This window comes from Castor canadensis, chromosome 8, assembly GCF_047511655.1.
Source record: "Castor canadensis chromosome 8, mCasCan1.hap1v2, whole genome shotgun sequence".
NCBI classification, from domain to species: Eukaryota; Metazoa; Chordata; class Mammalia; order Rodentia; family Castoridae; genus Castor; species Castor canadensis.
Genome location: NC_133393.1, coordinates 43135231 through 43162973, shown reverse-complemented (window position 1 = coordinate 43162973; position 27743 = coordinate 43135231). Strand labels below are relative to the sequence as shown.

Sequence of the window (27743 nt, the reverse complement as noted above, 5' to 3'; positions counted from 1 at the left end):
ATATATAGACTTAGGGAAGGCATCATAAATCTTTACCCAGGAGCCAAAAATAGAATTAGATGTCAACACATCTAAAATATCCATGTATTTTTGGGTAATTTCCTGTGATTTGAAATTCTGATTTGGGTAGTGATTTTTAGTATTTCATTTCTTTATTTATTATTCTGTCTTTAAGTGTTTGCTTTCAAAGGACAGTGCCTTTGAGAGTTTCTTAAACAAAACTCTTCAGGAGCAGAAAGCATGTGACAAGTCCAAGCTGCATGCTTGTTTCTCCAGAGTCTCAGCCATCCTGGGAAGTCCACACTCTGGCACTGAGTCCTCTGCAACTGTGACGTTTTTACACTTTCTGCACACCAGTTCATGGAACGGACAGAGGGGCCATTTTTGTTTCAATGGGACAGAATGCCATCTGAACGAGTAGTTGTGGGAGACTGCAAGTGACTCTTTGCCTTCCTTATATACAAAATCAGAGCAAAGTTCCTATACATCTATCTGGGTAGGGAAAAATATGGATATTTTGTAGCCTGACTTTCCAGTACCTGTAGTTACTTTTTCAACAAGATATATTTCGGGGGTAAGATGAGGAGAGGTAAAACAAGGAAGAAAATAAAATTTCTCTTTTGAAATGACCTGTTAGGATTATTCTTTTTTTTTTTTTTTTCATTTTTCTTTTATTATTCATATGTGCATACAAGGCTTGGTTTATTTCTCCCCCCTAGGATTATTCTTATGAAGAAGCAATATGGTTCTAGCAACCTCTAACAAGAAATCTCACATGCTGACTTATGCACAAAGTCCAAGACCCTGTTCTGAGAATTCCAAATGCTTTATCAAGGTTAAGAAGCAACCCACTGGAGGAGGAATGAGAACTTATACGGGAATGCACTGCAGACATTGGAACTGCTAAGAGGTCACCTGGACCCATTTCTTTCAGAAAGGAAACTCAGACATCTTAACAACTTGGGTGCCTCAAGTTCTCAGTTGGGTAGGGAAGACTCTGATACCATTCTTTTTCACACTTGGGATGGTAATACCTTGTTCTTTAGGTCCTAAGTTTTCTAAACAAGAGTTAGCTTTTGATTTAAATGAAATGTTGTTTTGGGGAGGAAGGGAGATGGTTTGATGAAGTCATTCACAAGAATTCCAACTTTCTGAGACTTTTCCTTTTCCAACTTTAGTAGGGACCTATCTGAGTCCTTTGGTCAAAGGCATCAAACACCACTGCCTTCAAATTTGAACTAATTTTTCCTTCAGTTTCTAGGAGGAGGAGAGACAGGGTAAGAAAGGAGTATCTCTGTAGATAAAGGAAATGCACTAACCCCATTTCCAGTGGTTGAGCTTCTGGCCGAGCAGGTACATGTTGGCAACCAAGATATAACTGAGGGAGAAGAAGACTGCCATTCCCAGTGGGCTGAGGGTTGCAAATACAGGATATATCCACTGACCTGACTCAGAGTAGACCCAGAGGATCCTGAAGAAAAGAACAAGTCACAACTATTAGGACATCAGAGCTAAGAAAGCCATTTTGTCCTCAGGATCAATGCAGGTAACTGGGAGCAGCAGGTGAAAGCAGCCACAAGGCAAATAGCTGAAGGATTCCCACAAATCTACACAAGTGCTGGAAAATGCACTTGATGTAATAAGACATCTTGTTTCATGGGGTGGGTGAGACATTCCCCCTCCCCACCCGATCTATTAAAATCCGACGTTAGTGAAATATTGTGGGACACGTCATTTTAGCCAAGGAGTGTGTGTGAGTACATGATAAATTATTCCTTTTGCTAAGATGGATGGCTTGTTGACACATTGAACCTGGTAAGATGATGTTCATTTGCTGGCTCTCAGACAAGAAATGAGTCTTGCTTGCTTTCTTTTGTTTGCTTGCTTGTATTGGTTTTGGTTTTGGTGCCTAAGAGAGTAAGGGACAACTTTCCATTAGTTGTTCAAGTCTTCTTGGGTAGGAGAGACAGAGATGAAGCCTCATTGCTGTAATACAGTATGTTGGGTGTGTGGGGGGGTGTTAAATATTAGCCTTGATTGTAGCTCATGGATAAAATTGGGGATAGAGAGTTAAGCAGGAATGGATGGACTTACAGAGAAACTTAGATCCTGATCACATGAGCATAGAATGTAAGCCATTTCTGTGAGCCAAGAAAAGGAAAAAAAATGCTAGGAGAGAAACTGTGATGTCTAAATGAAGCCTAAATGTGGTTTGCTGGAAACCAACTGTACTGGAAGATGCCAAAATCTGAAATTAACTTGAAAAATAAAATACAGAGAAGATGTTGTATCAGCTACAGTGGGAACCAGGCTTCTGTGATCTCAATCCTAGGTCTGCACTTATTATTAGCTATGCTACCTCCAGCAATTTACCCAATCTTGCTGGTACAAAGTGGGGAATCTGAACAGTGTACATCTTCTAAGGCTGTTGTCAGAATTAAGGGAGTTAACACATGCTAACTACATCCACGTGTTCTGTGTGAGCTGCATAGGACAGTGCCTGACACATTACAATCGTGTGACGACAATCTCAAAGTTCCTGTCTCCGCAGAGGGATGGCACAATGGGAGTTTTTTCAGCAGTTTTTCTTGGGAGTCTGCTGGTGTCTTGTAACAATGACAACACAGGTCAGGCTATGCTTCAGAAACAACATTCTGATGTGTCCATCCTGGGTAGTTAGAGGAGTTCAAATGGAAAAAGAAGTTCTGTGCCTAATTAAACTTTCAGAAACCCCAGTATGCTCTCTATTTGCAAAAAACTTTGTTTGGTAAATGTCTTGCGGAAGGGACAGGGTCTAATATTGAACTCCAGCACTAGGGTGAGGCAAATAAGGCCCCTGGGGATGAAACTCAAGGGCTTATCAATGCATCAAAAGATACAATCGATACAATCAGTATGTATAGGCTGTCTGTGGGATGGGAAAATATATGTGCAAATCATATATCTATACTTGATCTTAGCCAAAAGGCTGAGAAACACAAGTCATATATCTAATAAGAGGTTAATATTCAGACTATATAAGTAACTCAACAAAAAAACCCTAAACAAGTCAATTTAAAATGGACAAATGAGTTGAATAGACATTCTACAGAGATCTGCGAGTGGTCAGCACACTCACCAAAAGATGCTCAGCATCACTAAAAACTGGGGAAATGCAAATTAAAACCACAGCATTAGGATTGCTACTATCAAAAACAAAGAAAATAATGAGTATTAGTGATGATGTGGAGACACTGGATCCCTCTGTGCTGTTGGTGGGAATGTAAAATGTGCTGTTTGCTATGGAAAATTGTATGGCAATTGCTCAAAAAGTTAAAATAGAGTTATCATATGATCCCGCCATTCCACCTCTGGGTGTATAACCCAAAGATTGAAGACAGGGACCCAAAAAGATACTTGCACATATGTGTTCATAGTAGCGTGATTCACAAAAGCCCAAAGGTGGAAATACCTCAAGTGGCCACTGATAGATGAATGCATAAATAAAATGTGCCATATACATACACATTAAGAAAGAAAAATATTTTGACAGGTGCTAAAACATGGATGAATCTTGAGAACATGCTAAGTGAAACAAGCCAGTCACAAAATGACAAATACTGCATAATTCCACTTAAATGATGAACCAACTGCGTCAAATTCATGGTGACAGAAAGAAGGATGGTGATGATAGGGATGGGGAGAGGGGAATGGAGAGTTGTTATCTAATGGGTTGAGTTTCAGTCTGGGAAAAGGGAGAGGTTCTAGGAAAGGATGGTGGTGATTGTTGTACAACGATAAGAACATATGTAATGCCACTGAACCACACACTTAAAAATGGTTAAAATGGGGAATTTCATGTTGTGTGCATTTCATCATAATTAAAGTAAATTTGAAGAGGCATCAGTCTTAGGGTTCAAGAGTAGACTTGATGCTTGGTATCTAGTCTTGTACCTTCTGGTATCACTGTTCTCCCAAACCTATGTAGATGTTCCTCCCTGGTTGAGATGTCTATAACAAAAAAATTGTTATCATCATTACTAATATTGGGATTATCTAAGATGTCCATCACAGGAATGAATTATAATGGATATTCACATGCCTGTTGTCTGCATCTCATAGTGGGGCAGAGAAGGTACAAGGGACAAAATATAAATGTCCCTCGGTAGATAGAGCTAGGGGTTTGGGACCAGTGAGGAGATCTGAGTATGCTCCAAATAAGTTATATTAACTAGTTCATATTGATTACTTTATGTACCTGAAATCTGGGCTCCCTAATTCCTGTTTACATTTCTTCAAGACAGTTCCCCTAGGGACCTAAAAAGTTTCTATTTGTTTCTTTTTTGTTTCCTTCAGCATAAGGGTTATAAAGGAAAGTTCCTGAGGTAAGTTAATGGATTGTGTATTTTCTCAGACAAAGTGGGAAAGAAGTTATAGATGTTTTAGGTGATAATAGGAAAAGTAATGGATATACAAAAGACTAAGAGGCAAGATTGAAGTAATTTAATGAAGGGTATTCAGCAGAGAGCGTGAATGAGGAGAGGAAAGGAAGAAAGGAAGGAAGAAAGAGAAAAGAAAGAGAGAGGGGAAAAGATGGAGGGAGGAGGCAGAAGGGAGGAAGGAAGAGAAAACAATCAGATAGGGAAAGGGAGAAGACAGAAAGGAAGAAGGGAGAGGGAAGGAGAGAGAAAAAAGAAACAGAGTGATGGAGGAGGAAGGGAGTTTTGCACATACATCTTTCTATCTCAGTGAATTCCAGCTCTTCACTTACTCTTGTCCCCACATTCAATCCCTTGAAATTACCCCTAATTGTCTCTCCAATGCACACACTTCATGTACTTATCCAGGCTCCTTCATCTCATCTGTGATTCTGGCCTTGTCCCCAATCCACTTTCCACACTGCAAGTCACGAGGAATTTAGTTATCTTTCTAAAGACACTCTGTTCATGACATCCTCTTAATTCGGTGGATCTCCACTGAAAATAATGGGAGTGTGGGAAATACCCAAACCCTTACTTAACATTGCTTCCCTGACCCTGCCTTTCCACTGTCCACACTTGGAGGTGCAGTATACCTATATTAGGCCCTTTTCCAATTTTTAAAAATTTTATTTTATCGTTTTTACATTTAGTTACATGTGTATACATTATGTGGACCACCTCCCCCACCCCACTTCTGGGCAGAACCTGTTTCACCCTCTTGTTCTCTGATTTTGTTGAAGAGAAAACATAAGAGACAATAAGAAAAACAGCATTTTTGCTAGTTTGAGATAAAGATAGCTGTAAGAGAGATTCCTAGCATTGCTTCCATGCACTTGCACAATGCAACCCACAGTGGTTCATCTCTACCAGACCTCTTCACTACTTCCTGGTCCCCTTCCCATAGTGGCCTCTGCCAGTTTAAGATTACTGTATTCACTCCTCTACAGTGAGCACATCAACCACATTCAAGTTTTAGGTTTCCTTCCCTTTCCCTATTCCTCCTGTGCACATTCTCCCCTTAGTGTGTGACCCATGTCCAATAATATTACTGCATTTGTTTCAGGTCTATAATCCGCATATGAGGGAGAACATGCGAGTTTTGTTCTTCTGAGCCTGGCTAACTTTGCTTAAGATGGTGTTCTCCAGTTCCATCCATTTACTTGTGAATGACAAAATTTCATAGTTGTTTGACTAAGAGTTCTTCTGTTTTTTTCTTTAATTTCTATTTTATCTTTGAGCTCTGAGATTTTTGTCTTCCACTTGTTCTAGTCTTCTGGAGTGGCCTTCCACTAGGCTTTTTGTTTGACTAAAGGGACTTTTTATTTCCAGGATTTGTTTGATTCTTTTTACTGAGGTTTTCCATATCTTTGTTCATCTTTAATTCATATATCTCTTTTTTTGTGGTGTCCTTTGTTTCACTTCAGAGTTTGTTGAAGTCCTCTCTGAGTTCATTTGTTTCTGTGTCTTCTCATGTTCTTTATTTTTGGTGTCTTGAAATTTCTGAGTGCATCTTGTGCATTTTGGTTAACCAGGTGTAGTATCTTCTCCATGAGTTTCTCTATGATTTCTTACAAGATTTCCTCTTTGAGGGATTTTTTTTGTGGGCATCACTGGTCTCCTCAGTGACATTTATCATTGTTTTGTTGGGGTCAGGAACTGGGTATCCATTTTCTTCATTTCCCACTGAATCCTCTATTGAATTATTTTTTTGAGGAGTGTGGTTTCTATCCCTTCTTCTTCCCATCGCTCCACTTGGTGCTGTGCAACTATGTTCTTGATAGTCTAGTTGGTGGTTTTAATTGCCTGTTTTCTTTCCCTTGATTTAAATTTTGTGTTGTGATTGACTTGGTTGTTAGCTAGGTTGGTGTTCTCTTTCTGTCCCTGGCCTGGAGGTGTAATTTAGCAATAACAAATTCATAGGTTCAATGTCAAGCCAGTTGTTTACAGATTATATAGCAAACCCCTTGGTGATAATATCTATAAACAGTGGTAGTTGGGGGAGTAATGGTTATTAAGTTAGAGGTAGAAACTTGCTAAAGGTGGCACTAAAGGAGGGGGCAGAAAAAGGGGTGGGTGGAGAAAGAGCTATAGGGGCTGTTGTGTTTTGTGGCCCTTGTGTGTGTTTGGGTGTATTTCTGTTGTTGTAGTGGAGGGTGCTGTGTCAGGGACTGTAGGGGGCGGAGGGTGTGTACAGTTGGGACAATGGGCCAGTCAGCAGGTGGTGAGTATGTAGGAGGGAGGGGCAGTGTGGTGACAGGTTGGGGAAGGATAAGAGGGGGAGGTGAAGACAGAGGGAAAGAGTGAATTAAAAGGGGAAAAATAGTAGTTGGGAGGAAGAACAATGGATTGTAGCACAGGTAAAGTAGGGAAAGTGAAGGGGGTAAGAATAGAGATAAGAAAATGGTGATGGTAAAGTTAATAATACAGAAGAGAAAATAATGAAAAATAAATAAAAACACCAGGTATCTCAACAACTAAAAGTTCAGTCTGTTTGGTAAAAGTTCTGGAGTTATTCCTTTGGCATCCAATCAGGTATTGGTGTACAAGCGGGAGCTCTGATGTGGTCTCACCAGGTGACTGGCTTGTGAGTAGTATTTGGTTCATTCTGTCTACAGGGTAAGTTGCAATTGGGAGCTGAGGTACCTCACTGCCAGTTCAGGCAGGGTGTTCAGAGCTGTTGTTTTCACCAGGTGGCAGCTGCGTGGCCCTATAGCTGCAAGTCTGTTTGGTAGGCTCCTCCCCCAGCAAGGTGGGGCAATTCAGCTTTGAGTACTGCCCTCTGTTCCACAAGACCAGCTGCGGGATCCACCACCTGCCCGGCTTTGGGAGGTTGGCTTGTTGCTCCTGCCTCCATTCTCAGCCTTTGTGTCTTTCTGACCTCTGGTCAGTGCTAATTTGGCCTTCTGGGAGGTTGACTTGTCAGCCTACCCCCACTCTTAGACTTTGTTGCTTGTTGCTTTTTCTGTGTTCATTCACTGAGAGTTCAGCTCCTTGCCTCATCCCCATTCTTCAGGGCAGGTTCAGTGTTCTACCCCACCTCAACTGTCAGTGTTAGATTACAATTCACTGTTTATGTTTTCCAGTTTTTTTGGTGGGGGGGATTCAATCTGTCCAGGACTGCACTGGATTATGTTCCCAGGGGGTGGGTAGGAGAGTCACGTGATGCTCACTTGTTCATTCTGCAGATTCATGCAAGCAGCTTTGGAACCTGCTGGTGGGGAAAAATGGCATGCAGCTTCTCTCAGTGTGGTGAGGCATAGAGAGGCTTTGCACAGGTTAGGGGTCTAGGATGTCACAGAGTTTGATTCTGATTGATGGGTCTATCTTCTGCTTATTGAGAGAGAGAGAGAGAGAGAGAGAAAATTACGGCCAGGGAGCTTTTTTCCCAGGGTGGGACATGCCTTGCTGGCTGTGCTGAGTGGGATTTTCCTGGCTGACAGGTGAAATTAAAAGCTATTTTAAGGGTCAGTCCTTGAATTTTAGGTGTACCTAATATGTTGGTGGGTTATTATTTTGGCTAGAAGCAATCAGAATTATCCAAGTGTACCTCTGATGTCTCAAGGTGGTTTCTGGAATCACAGAGCTTAGGATTTCTGATTCCTTACCCTATCTGCCATCTTGGATCCTCTCTCCAATTCTGAACAAAGAAAGTTCAACAGTTTCTGGGATTTCACGCTTGTGGTTGTCTCTGCTTGGAACACCTTTGAGCCTTCTGTTTCCTGGAACATACACCTCCTTGCTCTGTGTCTTCTGAACACATGCTTTGAATCCCAGTTTAAAAATCCATTTCTCTAGAAAAGATCTCCTGGAGGTCCTTCCCTGCCCCAGCTGAGTTGGGTTGTTATGCCAGGAACTACTCTGCCATGGGCCTTAGCCTTGTTGCTTGTTTGGTGTTTCACTTCCCAGTATGGAAGCTCTGCAAAGCCAGGGATGAAATCTACCATGCATGTCAGTTTTCCAAGTGTCCAGGACACAGTTCTATTTTTAAATAAACAGCTGTTTGGTGGCTCTGCTAGGATGCATGGCTCTCTTCAGAAGTTGTTCACTGTAGTTACTGCAGATAGCTCTCAGCTGCCTGATTCAAGCTCTGCTTTGAAAATTGGGCAATGTACCCAGTAGCCTTCCAAGTTTGGGTTTCATCTGAAGCTCACTTTATTAATAGTTAGACGAGACCAATACAGTGCCCTTCCATCATGTCAGATAAGAACAGTGTTACATGCTCTCAAGCTGTCCACCATGGGAATCTGTGGGTAGACACCAAATGGAAGCCAAAAGCTATTCCTGTAGAGTTTCCTCATTCTAAATCTCACAGCATCAACATGTCTGAAATGAAATGTGATCTTCTCTGTTCTATCAGTAGTGAAATAGTGGAAGGCTGTGATTAGCAAGTAAATAATAATTTTGTGGGACTAAGGCACTAATTCTTAATGTATTAACCCTTTTTTACATCTTTCTAGCCAATCAGAACAAATTAAATAAGTGTGATTTGTCCCACGAAACTGATGCAGTAGTTTAATCCCCAAAGTCTTACATAAATGTGATTAAAAGAGTGGAAACTGGGCTGGTGGCATGGCTCCAGTGGTAGAACTCCTGCATAGCAAACATGGAACCCTGAGTTCAAACACCAGTACCTCCAGAGAGAGAAAGAAAGAGAGAGGGAGAGAGAGAGAGAGAGATTGAGGGGAGGAGAGAGGAAACTATTCAACTATGGAGTTGGGGCCTTTGGGAAGTAATTAAAGTAGATTAGGTCATTAGGGTTCAGCCCTAATGGCTTTATAAAGAGGGGAAGAGACCACAAAGGCACAAAGATTCACACGCATTTGCTTCCTACTTCTTTCCTTCTTCTCAGCCTGCTGCCCCAACTTGTATAATCTCATCCTACCATGAACATTCAACTACTTTCATCTTCCTGACCCCATCCCTCTTCAGACTGGATGGCATGAATTTCCAGATAGGGGCTCCTCTAAGAAGGTGGTTCCCAACTTTACTGAAGATTAGAATTTCCTTGGAAGCTTTAAAAACTCCAAGGCCCAGGATATATCCTGAACCACTAAGACTAGCATTTTTGGAGGATGAATAGGATCTAACATGGTATTTTAAAGTGATTTTTTTAACCTATATCCAAAACTATTTCTTTCATAAATCATCTTCATCATTAATGGATTTCCCATCTTTCTAGTCCACCAGGTTAAATTTTAAGATCATCTCTAATTTTTCCTTTGTATTTTCCCACTTCATGTCAATAAACCCACAAACCTGTTACTTCAACAATGTGCCCCATTTCTAATTATACAGCTGTTACCCTCTTCCAGCTGCTGTTTCTAATTTCTGTTGCATGAATTGAGGTTAGACAGGAGCTCAGGCTTCAACAGAAAGGATGAGAGGCACAGATAATGTTTTCCTCTCCTTGCCACCCCTCTACCTTCATCCCCCTTCAGTGTGCATCCCAAAGGGCTGGATTTCAAATGTTGAAAATAAAATGCACTGCATGACATATTTCTATTTATTTTCATATCTTAACTTACACAAGGGGTACTTCTATGGAAAACGAATCTGGTATTTCAATCCCAGCTGAGATTTAAGGCAAAAAACAAAACAAAACAAAACTGTGGCTGACCTTAATGGTACAAGATGAAGGTCATTTTTCAGGAAAAATTAACAGTGACTCTTTATGGGAGTTCACCATAAGGCATTAAAGAGCAAAGTAAGGGGAGGGAATTATTGATGCTGGGTAAGGCCAGGTAGCTGGTCTAGAATTCAGCTTAGTCCAGGCCTGGAAATTTTTAATGTAATCTCAGGGTAAGATGTGTAAGTGTCTGTGTAAGTGGGGCATAAATATAAAGATTGTTATACTTGAGGAGCCCAGGAAGCTTTGCTGGAAGACCTCACCTTAGTGAGCAGCCTCATAAGAAATACTTTGGGGAAGTGACTTTACAAACATCTCCAGCAAGTCTGGGTTAGGGCTGCATGTCTTTGGGACATTGAGTAGCATGCAATACCTTACACAATAGCAGAGACACGGATGGTATAAGCAGATTTCTTGTCTAACAAGAGCAAAGTGATGGTGACCTTCAGGCCAGCTGGGGCCGTTCAGGTGGCCAGTAACATTGTTCTACTCTTATCAACAAAGGGGCAAGTGAGCAATTGCAGTGTTGGCATCCTTGGCAGTGGGAGTAATGTGGTAAGCTTAACACAGTGCCAGGTAAGGATGTCCTGCTCAAAGGGCTGGGAATTATGGCTTGGCCATGTGTATGGAAGAGCAATGCTTAGGACAATATACAATGTGGTCATGTTTGAATTTACTGAGAACTGTTTAGGGATGGAATGCTTGGAAAACTGGACCACCCCTACCCAGACAGGAAGGAGTGCTCTGAGCAATAATTGGTGGAAAACCACTAGAACTATGAAATAACCATATATGAAGAATAAGATGCTGTCATGAATGCCCTGGCTAACTTTCAGTTTTGATATCATTATTTTATTTTGTATTGCTTCCCATCTCTTATCATTCCAATCCACATTAGGCACAATTTTAAAGATCAACTTTTTGAAGCATAATTCTCTGGCCAAGTTATTAATATCTTTTACTCTTACCCCCAACCCCACCCCGCAGGAAGAGGATTACAGCAACAGCAGACTTTCATTGTCTGTCTATACAGATGGTCCTCAACTTACAATAGTGCAATTTAAATACTTTTTGACCATACAATGCTGGATCTTTTCCCAGGCTGGGGATATGAAGTCCCATTCTCTCTTAAGATGCTGGGCAGTGACTGAGCCACAGCTCTCAGGCAACCTTGGATCATAAGGGGGGAGCAACTCACACTCTACAGTGTGCTGTGTGACTAAGCCGTGATGTTCAGTTGGGTAAGTATATTAAATGAATTTTCAACTTATGATAGTTTCAATTTAGGAAGAGTTTGTTAGGACTAAATCTAGCATAAATTAAAGAGCATGTGTAAATGTGTCACCTCCTCTAGGACACCATCTGTAAGCCTCCATGAGTGAGTAGTTCCAGAACTATTTCCCATTGGACTCTCTCACTAACAGGTCCTGCTGAAGAGAATTGCTGACTGCTGTTTCCACATGCTGTATGCTTTCTTGAGTTTGGAGATGGGCTCCTGGTGTTCACTTTCTCCACTTGTTGGGGCAACAATCCTGCTGGTCCTTGAGGGCCCAGGCTCATCCATAATGCCTTTGCACACCACTCAGCAGTAGTACCCTCCACCTTCTCCATATTCAAGTGGCTACTTGTATGCTTTAATGACATTTAATCACTTTCCAGCCTTCAGTAATATGTATGCACGGCTCATTTCCACTTATTAAGTATAAAGCCCTACAGCTGCAGCTTGGCCTTATATGACTTTGCTTTTTTCCAGCAGGACCAGCCCTGTGTTAGGGGAAATACAAGTTCAATAAAACAAGGAATAAAATCCAGAAGGCATGTTCTATTTTCCAACTCCTCAACACTGCCTCAGAGACAGTGAGGTGAAGTGTTTGGGGTGAGAAAGTCAGAGGAGTGAGGGAGCTACCATATTTATAGGTGACTAATGCTTTCCAAAGGAAATGAAAGATTTGCAGGCATTGCTGCTCTGCAAAGCTGTGTTTTCCCCACTTAGGGCCAGCCCTCCAATTCTGCAATCTGAAAAATAACAAAAAGTGAGAACTGCATGGATGGCAGTCCCCACAGTCTTGGTGACTATTTTTAGATCATTGAAACATTCCTTCAGCAATAAAATGTTTCTCCCACTCAGTGACTGCCATTTTGGTGACTTGTGTTTCTTTCTCATGCTCCCGCTGGCCCAGGCCCCTGTTCTGTTCTCCCTCCGGCTGTGTTATCTCCCCATTTGACTGTTCACATTGGCATATCTGGCACCTGACCCATAGCTACCTCCCTGCAGATCCATGGTAGCCACATTTGTGGAACTTGCTGATGACTGTCTGTGGTCCTGAAGGCACATGGGTCCCAGGATGTTGTAAAAGGGTGGAGGTGGCAGACAGCATAGTCTCAGGTCCCCTAACCAGGGAATGGACCCAGAAAGGGAAGCTTCTGCCAACAAAATAGAAAATGTCCTCAAATATACTCATATTCAGTTTGTTCTAGCAAAACATGGAGTAACTGGACAAAAATGCTGATTTAGTATTACTTGTCATTCTTGAACAAGAACCTAATACAGCTTCCCAGCATTGGGACCCACCCAGTCACATTCCTGCTGGTAACAGGTCACCATCCCTTCTCTCTGCTGGTTTCATGGCCATTACTTACTGTCCCATTCAAGCTCAGAGCTAAGAATAAAACATCATGGAAGATTTTAGAATACAGAAACCAGGGCAAGCTTTATGACTGGCCACCCATCCAGCATCCAGAAATGTGGTTTTACAGTGCAGGAATGGAACAAACACCTGGCCATGAGCATACAGTGGAGAGAGAGCAGGGTCTGGAATTAGGACTCCTTGTTTTAAGTTGCCTTTAGTTCTAGCTTTGGTTCTCTCCCCCACTCTTCGCTATGGCCATGGGCATGTTGCCTAATCCACTGGCTCCCCAGTTTTCCATTGCCCAGTGACCTCTAGGTCACCTACCACCTCTCATAGTCTCTGATGTTGTCTGTAGGTTGACTGATATTGTCACTTGTTGGCCAACATCAATTTTCCTGAGTTTCCACAAATGCCATGGTTGGGTCCACCTACCTTCCTCATCAGTCCACCTTCCATGCTTCAGCCAGAATCATCTTATTACTTTTCTTACATAACCATATTAGTTAATGTCTTGGCTTGATTTGTTTTCCAAGAAAGTGGCTTGGTTTAGTCAGTGCACAGTGGCTCAGCTCTGTAATCCCAGATAGGCATCATGATTGGAGGCCAGCATAGACAAAAAAAAATAAATAAATAAATTTAGTGAGATCCTATCTCAGAGAATAAGCTGGGGGTGCAGTGGTACCCTATCCCAGCTATGTGGAAAGTGGAGATAGGATAGAGGGCTGGCCCCATGCAAAAAGTATTAGCCTCTATGTGAAAAAATAACTAAAGCAAAAAGGCTGGGGTTGTGGTATAGCACCTGCCCAGCAAGGCTGAATTCAAACCTCCAAAAAAAAAAGAAAAGAAAAGCACTTAGTTTAGCATTTCAAATTCATTGACATGGATTCATGCATGGCCTAACTTTTCCCTGTTCTTTGATTCAGCTCTACCCTCAGCTCCTCCAGCATTTCATGACGACTGTTTCCTCTGCTTGAAGGCTTTTCCATGTCTCTTTTGTCTTCTTCCTACTCTTTCTATGGAGCTTAGACAACTCTTTCCTTTAGAAAGCCAGTTTCTGAGTGTCCACCATACTCTGAGCTCCCCACAATTACAGGTTCATCCCTGTGTCTTCCCACTGTCCGTCATGCAGACAGTCTCTAAGGGCAGTAGGATTCTTCTACCTCATTGCATCCTGAGCATCTTAGCTCAGCACTAACAAGCACTTGAATTGAACACAGGAGATGCTCACGCTTCACCACTCCCATCACTGCACCTTCTTTCCCCAACCTCTGAATTCTCTGTATCATTGGAACGCCTTCTCAGGGACCAACAACCCAAGACTTTCTGACCACTGCTTTTCACTTTATGCCACAACAATTTTCGTCAATAATAGCAGTGGTTTTAGAGACTCTTCAGTCCTCAAAGAGGAAAAGAACCACAGGGTCAGATGTGGGAATGACAATCAACTTTTTAGTCCATAAGTAAAAAAAGTTAACATGGCAACGGTGCTAACTTATTTAAAATCTCCAAAATCAGGCCAGGCATGGTGATACATGCCTGTGGTCCCAGCTACTTGGGAGGTAGAGGTAGGTGGATGGTGGTTTGAGGTCATCCCAGGCAAAAAGTTCATGAAACCTCTGTCTCAACCAGTAAAAGCTGGGTGTGGTGGCCGTGCGTCATTCCAACTATGTGGGAAGCCTAAATAGGCCCAGGCTGGCCTAGGCAACAACAGGAGGCCCTATTTGAAAAATATAACTGAGGTATACTGCGGGCATGACTCAGGTTGTACAGTGCCTGTGCCTGACTAGCAAGCCCAAGGCCCTGAGTTCAACCTCAGAATTACAAAAAAAAGAAAAATAAATGTATGTTTGCCAAAGGAAACTGAAGTCCAAAAGTCTAAGAGTATACAAATTCATGTACTTAGTCAACCATCCTCCACCCTTCCTCTCTTCAACCCATTCAAAAGAGAGAATATCTTTATGTGTATTTGCTTTTATCCCAGCCCAGGTCCCAGATACTCTCTCTTTAGGGACTTATTCCTTTGAGTGAAGCAACTTATGGCAAATACATAGCATACACCTCACCCCTGTCCAATTTCATGCTGTTGTAAGATATTGCTTAGTAATCATAGACCTTTTTCCCCATAGGGCCTCAGAATCCTTTTTGAATGCTCCAGATTTCAACTACTAGCAGGTTCTCAGTTTAAGCCTTGCTCTCTGAAAGTGTTCTTTGTTAAAATGTGAAGGCCCCAGAGGTTGAAGAACAGTATGGAGCACCGAGGTCTTGGGATAGGTTTATTGAGCAATTGCTTTCTTCAAGAAAGGAAGAACAAAGAAGACCTTGGGCACTCAGGGAAAGAGGGTGAGGAAGAGTGGGGGCAACATATGCCATAGAAGGGAAGGAAGAACCAGAGAGGAGCCATCGTCTTAGTTAAGCCACTAAGCTCCAGGACAAAGTCTGTGACTTCTTTGAGCCCCATCTTTTGAAATGTGATCTGTTCCTCAGCTTCCATCCCTGACAGAGCACTGTACTGAACTCCTGCCCTCAGAGGGCGATTGGAGGATGATCCAGAATGTCTTATATAAGTGGTTCCTGTGAGTCTAGAGCAGGAGCACTGATTGGCTTCCAGTCTGACATTCTCAGTAAGATCAAAGGCACTGGGCTAGGTGGAAGGTTAGAGAAGGAAAAGGGGCTTCCCAGGCACCAGGTGGAGGGTCAAGCTCATTCTCCCAACTTTGGACCACTGGGCCACTTTACTGAGTGATGTTGTCAACAGGTGGATGGATGATGAGATCCAGGCCAGCTGCTAATCCAGCTCCCATGCCTCCAGTGAGGCTGTCCTGTAGTCTCAGAGCAACCACCCAAATGACCTGGGGGGTGGGGGTGGGGTCTAATGCCAGATGCAGATGCACAGAAGCCTGAAATGATGTAGCCCACAGGAATGGATGAAATCAGCATGTGTCATCTGTCATGTGTCTTTCAGATGGAATATATTTGGAAGTCTCAGATCATTCATTCATTCAAACATTTTGATTGCAAGTGGAACCAAAGATCAAAATTTTCTCAGGAAAGCAACACATGTGGCTTTGCAATGATTCATTCCTCATGAAGGGGAGAAAGGAAGTTGTGATCTGCCATGTGTGTGCACATTTGTTCCTGTGCATGTGAGTATTAAAATCAAATGATAAGAACCTTCTAGCTGGGGCATGGCTCAAGTGGTAGAGCAACTGCCTAACAACTATAAGACCTAAGTTCAAACCTAGAACCAAAACGATTTCTGAACTTGGGATGTGCCTCAAGTGGTAGAGTGCTTTTGTAGACTGCTTCTTACTTGCAAATTTAAGAATGGTTAAATCCCCATGAAATCAGCTTAAAGGGACTCTGACAGAATGGTATGCTTTTATGGAATATTTCTCAGAGTCTTGAATGACGAGCTTCAGTTGGCTTTCTCTAGGCAATTCTTACCTGGTGATGTAAGCAAGAGCACCAGCAGCCAACAAGATGAGTCCTGTCTTCTTCTGTGGATAGCGATGAGGTCTAAGAATGACTTCACCCAGCATGAAGGGCAGTATGGAAGTGTGCTGTAAGAGCAAAGATGGCAAATTACAAGGGCAGGCTGCCCCGGCTGCCCACTGCCCTTCTCCCCTCTCCAATGTATCTACTCACACACTGCCAGATAGAACTTTCCAAAACCAGGCTTAGAACATGCCCCTTGGATCCCCAAGGATCTACGATGGTTCCCTATTGCTCACTATATGACTTGGTCTAAACAACTTGGTCTGGGTACCAGGCCTCTTGGAAATGAGCTATCACCTACAGTGGTCTTGCTTACTGCCCACTGCTCCCCTTTCTTCATACATGTGCATACTCACACTTGTCCACATACACAGATACATGCATACATGATACACAAGCATGCAAAGTCACTCTCAAATACATACTCTTACAAGCACACATGCTCTTCCCCTTCTACCCCCATTCCCTCCTCTTCTTCCACTAGAACAAGGCTGAGTCCGTCATTCCCCTTTAACTTTGATTGCTTTTCCCACTTCTAGACTCCTGCCTATGCCTCCTCTCCCTGGCTTTCACTCCCTCTCCTTGTATTCTGATCCTTTATGTTCTTTGCAGCCAATGTAGTACTCTGATGCTGTCTGAATTTTCCTCTTGTTAATTTCCCTCACTCATTTTCACTGCCACTATATTCTGTGCCATGCAGTCTAGCACTTACCCTGTATCTCCATAAACTCTGGCAGGCCAGAGAACATGTCCTATAGTCTATGTGTCCCCCATCACACACAGCACTGTGTGACTGAACTCCAGCCTGCTGTAGGTGGTAGGCGCCATGGGTATACATAAACCTCCTTTGAAACCTTCTATGCCCCTTTCTTCCCTGTCTCATCCCCTCCTTACAGCCATCTGTTCTATCACATCCTCCAAACCCTTAAAGCTAGACTTTTGAAAGTGACACAATCACAGAAATCCACCATTAAGGACGGTGGTGCTTGTAGATGTGAAGACTGCTGAGTCTTGCTCCCTCTTGGGAATGGAAGCTGATCTGAGGAAGGTCCCTAAGGTCTCTGTGTAGTGTGCTTTCATTTACTGAAAACATTTCTGAAGCCCTTCAAACACTCTGAACTTATTGATAATGTGTAATGGTGGTCATGGTTTCTAATTTTTCTAGTCCTTCCTCTTTCACTCAGCTTCTACAGCCCTTGCAGCTTCTCACAACTAAAGCCTCCACATTCCAACTCCATTCTTCGCCCATTCCTGGGCCTCCAAGTGGCTGCTGTGACCTCAGTCACAATGGTCCCTAGAGCTTGGGAATGTCACTGTGCAACTCTGCCAGCCTATGTGACTGAAACTCCAGTCCCTGTCTCTGGGGACCTTTGCTGTTAGCCTCATAATTTTTGTGCTCAGGAGGAGTCCCCAGGAGTCAGTAGCTTTTTCTCACCTCAGCTATGCTAGCTAGGGCACAGTCAAGAAGTTAGGATGACCTTAAGAAGACAAGCAATGTGACAAGTTTTGATGAGGCAGAGTGGAAGAAGAAAGACCAAGTGTTAAGGATAGGGACAGAGGTACTAGCTGGATGGAGAAGACTTCCTGGGGTGCCCTGGCCAAAGCCACAGCTGGGTGGCATTTAAACAATTGAGCATCCCAAGGGTACAGGGGTTCTCATATTTTAGTAGTGAAGCTCAGAGGAGTAGCATGGCAGACAGACCATAGTTTTTACACACTACCCAAGGCTGGTCCTGAACGTACTGATGGGCTGGATGTACAAACAGAAAAGTTTCAGGCCACTCTCATAGCCTGCACTTTCCTCTGGTCCTATTTGAGTCTGCTGCTTCTGCCTCTTCTCTGATAAAGGAGCACAGTGTTTTAGGACAGTGTTTAGGACCTTGGGCTGGTGGCTGAAGATGTCTGCACTTCATCTTCCCTGCCATCAAATAGACACAATAGGTAATACACACTTCCTGGGGCACTATGAGACTTTCAGTAAAGTGCATGTGGCATGCTTAGTCCTTTGCTTATGAGAGCTTCCAGTGAGCCTCTGCTGTGGTTGTCACTATTATCAGTGTGATTGTCATCCTTTGTCTCACTGATGGACCCAGGGTGAGATGCAGGCAGGAGTCTTGTATATCTGCAACTCCAGGCGCTTGGATGTCCCTTGGCCAACAGTTTGCTAGAGGCTGTGGCATGCTAGAGTGTGGGAGCAGAACCCTCCTAGGTCATTCTGGGGACTCCCTTGCCAGCCCACCATGGTTGTTGAGTCTCCTAGCTATGGCCACCTCTGAACGTCAATCATACTCTGTGACTGAATTCAATGCTGTGTTTACACAGAGGCCACCTCAGGAGGCAAGAGATGGAGCTGTCTGCCCAGCACAGCCACCTGCCTCTCCTCCTGCCTTCCCTCTGATGCAGCCAGGAGGATGCAGCTTCTGTTAAGAGCCATTACCAGGCCCATTATGCTGGCCATTGATTTGATGGGTTTTATTAACCTCACCCACAATCAGTAGCTCCCTGTTCTCTCCATTAATGACCATTTGGAACAGAATTCCTATGGAATAATGCAGTGTGTTTGCGTCAGGACTAAATGAGTTCATGGTGATTAATGCTTTTACAATCAACAACTTGGGAATGCATGACTGGTCATTTCTACCAGGCGCCTGCCCTCTGCAAGTGACATTCAATTGGATTTCTAAATGAACTTTCCCTGAAGACTTCTGGGAAATTCGCTTCTGTGATGTCATTAGTGATGGGCCATAGACTATGGCTCCATACCAGTAAAAAAAGGTCTTTAAAAAAAGTCCCATTTTCTGCTTGGGGTTGGGGATAGGAACGAGTGAAGGAGAAAGACTGCAATCTGCAAACTTTCTAAATATTGAACTTCTGTGCAGAGCCAAGCATGATGCAATAAAACTCCTGGTATTTCAAATGTACTGATATTTCACCTCACATTGACATAAATTATATAACCTTTGTCAGATAGCGCATAGTTCAAAAACATAGGAAGTAAAAAGATTCGGTAAGACAAAAATCAAACATGCTTTCTGCTTCCAAAAAATCTAATAATTAGGCTGGGATTGACACAAATTAGAATGCTGCCAACAATTACTGAAAACAGTGACTCATTCTGTATTTCAATTAACAGTTTCTCAGTTTCCCTTATAAACAGGGAAGCTGACAAAAATTAATTATCTCAGAGGGGGTAAAATATTTCCTTCCAAAGTAAACAAAACATCATGGGCTGAAAGAATAGCATGCAGAAACAGAGGGCAAGGAGTGAAGTTATCTTTCCTTGTCAATGCAGTCAGCATTTGGGTGGCTTTTTATTTAAATGTCTCTCTCCAAATGCACTGGCTATAAGGACAAAGTTGTTCTTTTCCTATTCTTTTCCCCTCCATTATATCTTCCTCTTCCATCCTTTGTATAATGCCAACTTCTATCTGAGTATCATGGAGACAGAATGATAAACACGAAATATTGATTTAAGTATTAGTGTAATAATTGCACTTTAAATTCTCTGGCTGCAAAATAGTCTTGTAGATAATTACTGAAAGTTACCAGCCCATGGAACATTCTTACAAGGTTGTATGAGTGGCAACTGGGAAAATAAGGATAATGATTTGAGCACTTGTTTCTATTCATCTCATACCAGTAGATAAGTAGCTGTTACAAACAATTTCCCTGCATCTCTGGCCATATTTACAGTGGAGCCATTCTGCCTGACTCTTAAGAAAGAGGCAAGGCTTAATCCTCAGATAATCCTTAGGGCCCTCTGTTCTTTATCCTAGTCACTGAGGCTCCAAAGACTGACTCCATAGCGTAGGCCTGTAAAGCTTTTATTCTAAGGTTCTGGAGGAGGTGCAGCAAGAATGCTTAATTTTCCCTGGTGAAAGAACTTAAGGGTAACTACACATTTTAAAAATCAGATGACAACATCTGAAACTATGATCTTTGTTTCTTTCCTCTTACTTCCTTCTAAAACTATCTTTCTCTTTGGTTTTCTTGGTTTGTTTTTATTTTTGTTCTCTTTATTTCTTTCTTTTTATTTTTGGGTGCTACTGGAGTTTGAACTCATGGTCTTGCACTTGTTAGACAGGCTCTACCATGCAAGCCATGCCCCCAAGCCCTTTTTAGCTTCAGTTATTTTTCAGATAAGGTCTTTTGCTTTTGTCTGGGGCCAGCCTTGGACCAAGATCCTCCTACCTTCACCTCCTGAGTGGCTAGCATTGCAGGTAGGCATCGCTGTGCCCAGCCCAGATTATTTGTTGAGATAACTTTTTCCCCCAGCTCAACTTGAAGCTTGATCCTCCCTCTCTCTACATTCCAAGTAGCTGGGATTATGCCAATCCTCCAAACTATCTCTTGTGTTGAGTTGAGTTGACTTAGACGAGCAAATCAGTCTGTATATCCTCAGACCAGTCACTAAGCGGTTTCTCTTTCAGATACCCTTTCTAACAATGAGTGGACATATTCTACTTCATATGCCCTGTATAATCTAACCCTTTCTGCTGTTTAAGTAACACTTTGATCTGAGAATTAATTCTGATATTGGCTTTTCCCAAACTACATATTAAACCAAAGGACAAGGGTAAAGCAAGTTAAAGATCAGGCAGAAACCCTTTGGAAGATTCAGAAATGTATCATTTAGCCACTTGTTCAATCCCTTTAACTTGGAGAGTCATTCTGCCAAGTCTCAAAGATAATGCCTGTGGTTTGTTTATGGATTGAATGGATAGATATTTTTAAATGAAGCTGAAGCTTTAGTACACAAACAAGATCTCCTTTTTGGGTTACATGAAGGAGGATTTTCATGCCTATGAAATATTAGATGTTTCTTCTTTTATTTAAAAAAAAAAAACGGAAGCCTTCACTAAAGCTCCTTAGGGACAAAAATACGGTCAAAACATCAATTACAGTGTTAAACATAAATGGAAGAGAAATGGAGGCAAAACAAACCTTAATAGGGTGTCATTATACGCAGGCTTGTTACACTGCTGGATCTTGTTTCTTAAGCTAGAACTCTGCATGCAGTAAAAACAGGCAGTAATGTTGTGTAAATCCTGGTAAGGCAACCCCTGATTTTGCTAATAGCATCTGTTTGCCACTTAACAAGGTTAACCCCTTTCCTCAGGAACTTCTGCACTGTACTTTCAGCCTCTAACTCCCTATGGGACAATGGTGAAGGTCTTGGATACACTTGGATATATTTTGTATCCAAAAGCAGAGGTCACCTGTATTCTCTATGTCCCTTTCACTGCTAAAAGGTGCAGTTTTGCTTTAAGCAAATCTGATATAGGGAAATTCAGAAATGTACACACAAGCTATAAAGTTTGTATTTCTAAGTGTTTTTTCTCTTTCTGTTTCATTTTGTCTTTAACTCTTCCATCTATAGTATCTGCGGGACTCTTTTCCAGTCTCAAATACCAAAGTTATAAAAGAAATTGGGTTTGTAAAAAAATTTCTTTTCTACTTTCTAGGAACTCACTGATAAAACTCCCACTATAATTAAAGGGTCAATGTTAAAATGCCAGGGGCAGGGGGTGGAGGGAGTTGTGAGATAAACCACCCATAGACAAAGCCCCAGGCTTCACTTTGATCCCAACAATCTACCTAGGTGGCTGACACAGGTTGCCACCTGCAAACTGAAGCTAAAAACCAAGTTTTCTTTATGGCAAAGAGTAACAAAGGGCTAACGTGTGGCTGGATGGACAGATTTACGCTGAAGCAAAAACAGCAAACTATTCTTCGTGGATTCTATGTGGTGAGTGACAGAGACGTTCAGTGTAGAATTCCTTAATCCTTGCTTTTTTGTTGGAAAGTTTTTATTGTAAAACACTGGGGGGAAGTAAATGGTCTTTGTTGACCTGGAAAGAGAAATAAATGGTCCAGTGGGTGAAGGAAAAAGAGTACATTATTATTTATGAATTGTACAGGTGGTTAAATGATAGCTTCTTGAATTTTCTAATGGGTTTCTACATGATCTTTAACTTTCTATACTCTTATCCTTTTGGGTCAAGATGTAGTTTGATGGCAGCACTGTTCTACTAGGAAGCTGGCTGGTTTGGGAAGAATCCAGCCTGGTGAAGAAGTGACCATTTTGGACTCCATGTAGTTAAGGATGAGATAAAAAGAAAGATCTGGGTTGTGAGGCCATTCTGGTTGTGACTTCTGTCACTCCACTGATTGCCAGGGTTGATTTGCTGATCTGGCTGACAAGGGGAGTGGCCTTTTCCTCTATCACTACTCTCCTTTTGTCCCTCCTGAAGCTATATGCTTGGTCAAAGAAGACAACCTTCCCCCACAGAAAAGGAATATGCTTTCATCAAGGGTACATGAGTAGATGCCTTCCCAAGCTCCTAAAGAAGAAATGTTAGACTCCTACCAACAGGAATGTATCTGCCTCTTCCTGTATTCTTCTTTCCCTTCACCCCTTACAAGAATCCATATCCCTTCCTGTAGTTGAACTGTCTGCAGTGACACTCTGTATACCTTCTATAATCACTGACCCATACGTTTCTCCTTGTATTCGAAACTTCATTTGCTCCTCCCCAATAGCTGGTTCTTCTTTGAGCTTCTCAGGTTTCACCTTCTTAGTTTTTTCTCAATCAAGGGCATATTTTGGTACATTCTAATCAGGTCAGCTTTCTAAAACAACTTTCAAATTGCTACTCTCCTGCTCAAAAACCTTTGGAGCTCCCTATTTCCTCTGTCCACTATCTATACTCCTCCAGTCTCATTTTGTTCTCCACAACATCTCTATAGGTTCCCCAGTGTCCTCAGAACCCTCAAACTAACATCCTCAGTACCCTGTTTTTGCAGTCTGTTTCCCTCTCTTGAACTCTTCCCCTTTTTAAACTTGGGTCTTTCATTTTTCTCTCTCAGCTAACCCTACATGCCTTTAAGATACCATTCCAAAAAAGTTCATCCATTAACATGAGAAGATATATAAGAAAATCAGGACTTAGGGGAAGACAAATGCAAATACACCAACTAGAAGGCTTATCATGCTGCTTTCTGTGAGACCCAAGTTTAGTGGTATGTTTCCAGACAGCCAAAATTAAAAAATAAATAAATAAGAGATGAAATTGACGTGGCTCCTTTTTTTTTTTTTTTACAGAAAATACTTTTTTTCCTCTAGTAATAAGGCTGGACAGAAATTTCTACCATTGCACTTCACTTAGGAGGCACTAGCACTACAGTGATTTCAACGTCTCCATAGCAAATAGTTCAAAGTTCTAGATTCCATAAACTAGTAGCCTCTGAAGGCAGCATAATAAAACTCAATCTAGTGAAGGGTTAAGGTGACTGTGTTGTATAATTACATAGCCTTTTGTGATCAGAGCAGTAGACAGAGTGCCCTTTTCCTTACAGGTGTGTTTGTTTTTGTTCCAATTGTAAGTTGGACACAGTCAGTGTTTATTTTTTGTTTAAAGTCTAGAGTGCAGGTACTGTCTACTGTTGATGACACAGAGATGTATGCTTGGAGAAATTTAAAAAGCCACTGGCAATGTTGACACTGTTTTATTGAAAATTATAAGCTACTTCTACTCTTACCTTCCTGAGATGCTATCTTCTCCTGTCCCTTCGGCCGGCTCTTTTGATCATACTAGACCAAAAGTGCTTCATGAGATTCAGTTTTGTTTTCCACACTTTAATTTTCATGTGATTTTCCTGCAATCTTACTCTCAATGAGATTATAAACTCTTTGAGGTCAAAGCTGTCATCTATTTTGTATCTGGTTTTTTTTTTTCAGGAATCCCCTACAGTCGCTGCTTAATACATGTTTTAATTGATTTCCTTGTAACAGAGCAGGATCAAATCCACAGTACGACCTGCAGAAATTCTAGAGATCTGCAGATCTAGAGATCTGAATACTTGTCTTCTCTTACCTCCATGTCCAAGCTCCACACACTCAGCCCTTATTACTCTGCATTCTCATCTAAGGCACCAGCTCCCTCTGTAACCACTGATAATTGCTTATTGTTCCTCCTCTCCTTCACCCTCCTCACCTTCTCCCCACTTTACGTGCCTCAGCAACCCTTGGTTGAACCCCTGAGGTGTCCTTCCTTGGCTTGTCTGGAGCCCTCTGTGCTCATTCCTCCCACATCACACAGTGCATTTGCCTAATACCCATCAAAGTCTTCCAGAGACTCTAAGATCTAGACTTAAGCCATTTACCATCAGTGACATTAATGAATGAGTCCATAAAACAATAAAGTAGGGAAAAAGAGGAACAAGACATCTTTTTCATAGCCTGGGAACTCAACCCAGGCCAGCTTCCATGGACACTGGCAACTGTGTGTCACAGTAGCAGAATCAATCTCACTTTCAGATGGTCAATTTTACCTTTCCTTGTGGATGGATATGGCACCTCAAGACTTGGTTTAGGGAGTTACAGAGAAGCCTGTAAGCAAATGTGACTCCTGAGAACAACCAGCAGTTACCCACAGCAAGGCAATTAAACAACAGACACAACAAAGGGCCACTTCCACATAGAAGTTGCAGTCCTGAAGAAATTTGAAGAGAAAGCAACTAGCAGAGATACACTTTGTCCATCTTGGGGCTCCTTGGTCTGTGGCCCTCCATCTGAGACTGGGCCAGATGGAACTCCTTCTCCTCTGGCTTGGCTGGATATCTTCTCTTAGAGACTCTCATCTTCCTCAATCTGCTATCATCCTCTCTTCCACCTTGCATCCTTGCCAAGCTCCACAAGGCTCACACAGAGACGTTATACAGACAAACAGACAGGCAGCAATCTAGAAAGCTTCTCCAAGTTGGAGGGAGGGGATTATTCTTTTCTACATAGAGAAAGTTTAGGGAGCACTAGGCTTTGTCTTGCTTTGGAGGCACTGCATCTCAGGGCACCATTGCTTCCTTTCCCAAATCTCATCACCATGTAGGTAAAGGACACAGAGGTTCAGGCAGCTGGTTTCCCTGGGACATACTAGGGATTCAGGAAAGCACCCAGTGTGCACAAGCTCCAGGGCCAGGTTACTAGCCCTCCACATGACAGATCCCTCAAGAGGCCAATTTTTACACTTTGTCCTTCTGCTCTCTTGCTGTCACTGAAGGGACTCTCCAGCAGCTCTTACAGAATGACTGTTTCTCACTGATGGTTTTCCTAAATGTACATGATCAGTCGATGTAGGGTCAGTCTCTCTCTGTCTCTATCAATCTCTCTGTGTGTGTGTGTGTGTGTGTGTGTGTTTTAGAGGTCACTGGAGCTCTCTATGGGGGTCTTTCTGGTAGAGAAGGCATGACTGACAGTGGAGCCTAGAGAAACACTTGGGAAATGCCTGGACCTTTCTTTCAAACATCTCTAAGACACTGTTTCAATACATAAGCAATTAAAAAGTATATAAGATATTTTCACTCACAGAAATATTAATGAATTTAAACCTACAGCTCTATAGTATCACCCCAGGATGAGGCCAGTTCTAAACCATGTTGTGGGAGAGGTTCTGAAAATTAAACCGCATTAGATAGCAAGAGGTTAAGCCTATGGAGTCCACAACAAAAGAGAACAGATCCTTGTTTAACTCAGAGGGCTACACCCTTAGTAAGGCTGACTATGCTAAAATCTTTCTTTCTTAGAAGATTCTCAATAGTTTTTGTTGATCTCCTAAGCCAAGCCTGATTATCTCACAGTGTGTCACCAAACTGTGCTTTGTTATTTTGAAATAAAAGTGAGTTTTAAGTAACTACCCAGTACAGGCTATTTTTTAAATTGTGAACTTTTTTTTTCTTGCTGAAAATCCAAAACCAAGACAAAAGGCAGGGGAGAGCATGCCTAAGATATCAAACTGACAGTGTTCAGATACATGAACTTAGCACTCAGAAGGGAACTCTACCAGAACACAGCGACTTGGGAGGGAGCCATCAGAGTGTAGACATACCTTTTTAAAGTGGCAGTAGAGGAAAGACCCAAAGAGAGTGTAAGAATGAGAATGAGAATAAAAAATTTGTGAGGAAACACTGTGGAACCAGAAGTGAAGCCAGGGTTTCTAAGCCTCCACACTCCTGGCAGTAGAGTAGACTGCATTTTGTGTGTAGGGGACTGACCTGTTCATTGTAAGATGAATGGCATCACCATGGCTTCTATCCCTCAGATGTCAGCCCCAGCTCCAGTTGTCACCATTGGAACTGTCTCCAGACATTGTTAAATGTCCTCCTGAGAACAAAACCCATCTCAAGTGAGAGTCCCTGATTTAAACTACTGACTAAAGATGAGCATTTTGCAAAGGAAATTGATGGGAGTGGTCAGGAAGTAATGAGAAGAGATTTCAAGAAAGATGTGGTCTAATATGTCCAAAGTTGAGAACACGTGTTCAGACGTGAGTACCAAATCCACCAGGTACAAAGACAAGACTATTGCAGCTCGCCCCTTGCATTCTCAGATGATTTGTCCTTCCTTACTTCCAGGCTGAGTCCTGCATTCTTTGTCAGTCCTCTGGACCTTTGGGTTTCAACCTCTTGTTTAGAGTATTCTTAGGTATGGACCCTTGAGCTTGAGACTGGGTGAAGGCTAGAATGGAGACATCTCCACACTGCCAGTGCCAGATGTTCCACAAATCCCAAAGGTGGGCAGAAAGGTGAAGTTTGTAATTGTAAAATTTCAGAAGCTACATGCAGGACAAGTTGGTGACAAATGAGTCCACTTACTCAGAATCTTCCACACTCCTGAGAATGTGTAACTGGGGCATTGAGACAACCCTCCCACTGCCCAGAATTTGGCTCGCTTCCTTATCATGGTCTTCTTAGGGAAAGAAGAAACAGAATTTTTGCAAAGGTCATAAAATTCCTTTTTACCACTTAATAATAAAATGTGGCCTTTAGGAGCCCATAGACATGTCTGGAGGCACAAAAGTCAAAACCACACAAACCTTTATTCCTGACCAATTTGTAGTAGGTGAGGTTTCTGGAATATCCCTCTGAAATGTTTGAGTATTTTTTTGATTTCCAAAGCCAAAACAAAACAAAACAAAAGCCTGTGTGTGTGTGTGTGTGTGTGTTGAGGTTTGTGTTTTTAGCTTTCAATCTGAAATCTCACTGGTAACATCGGTTCCTATTAAGGGAAATGAAATGCTGAAATCTCCCCTGATTTAAAACTAAATCCCAGGGTTTAGTTTTAAATTCCATTGAACTATTAAAACTTTTGGTTATATGGCAGTTAACAAAGAATTGTTCTATTCTTATATATTCAAGAATTCACTGTTTACACATAGAACTAACAAGCCTATTACCCCATCAGTAGGAAGGAGTGGTTGGATATATTACCAAGTACCTCTCCCAGGGCCAGCCCTGGACCAGCCATAGCAAAAAGGAGAGGAAATGGTCTTTCATACATGTTCATAGAGATAGAAAGAAGTTGTTTCTATTTTCAACCATTTCTCCTTCCCTTTCCCTTGACCACTTCTCTTTCATCTGGTTACCACCATAGTTATTTCTTTGTTCCTCTTCTTAATTTCAGGTTCTGCCATCTTACTTCCCTGACTCAATAGCTTTTTGAACTCTTTTTGGTTACACACAGTTAGCTAACTAACA

At 42.1% G+C, this 27743-nt stretch overlaps 1 protein-coding gene across 2 annotated transcripts in view; it reads right to left on the bottom strand.

The window, feature by feature from the left end:
• The window catches only part of Adtrp (androgen dependent TFPI regulating protein), a 99030-nt gene that overhangs the window by 9849 nt on the left and 61438 nt on the right, over positions 1–27743 (bottom strand). For both annotated transcript variants that reach the window (XM_074082902.1, XM_020152807.2), the window contains 2 exons: positions 16161–16276; positions 1320–1471 (listed from right to left, as the gene is read on the bottom strand). In XM_074082902.1, the coding sequence (XP_073939003.1) occupies positions 1320–1471; positions 16161–16276 (268 nt within the window). The remainder of the gene's footprint in view (positions 1–1319; positions 1472–16160; positions 16277–27743) is intronic.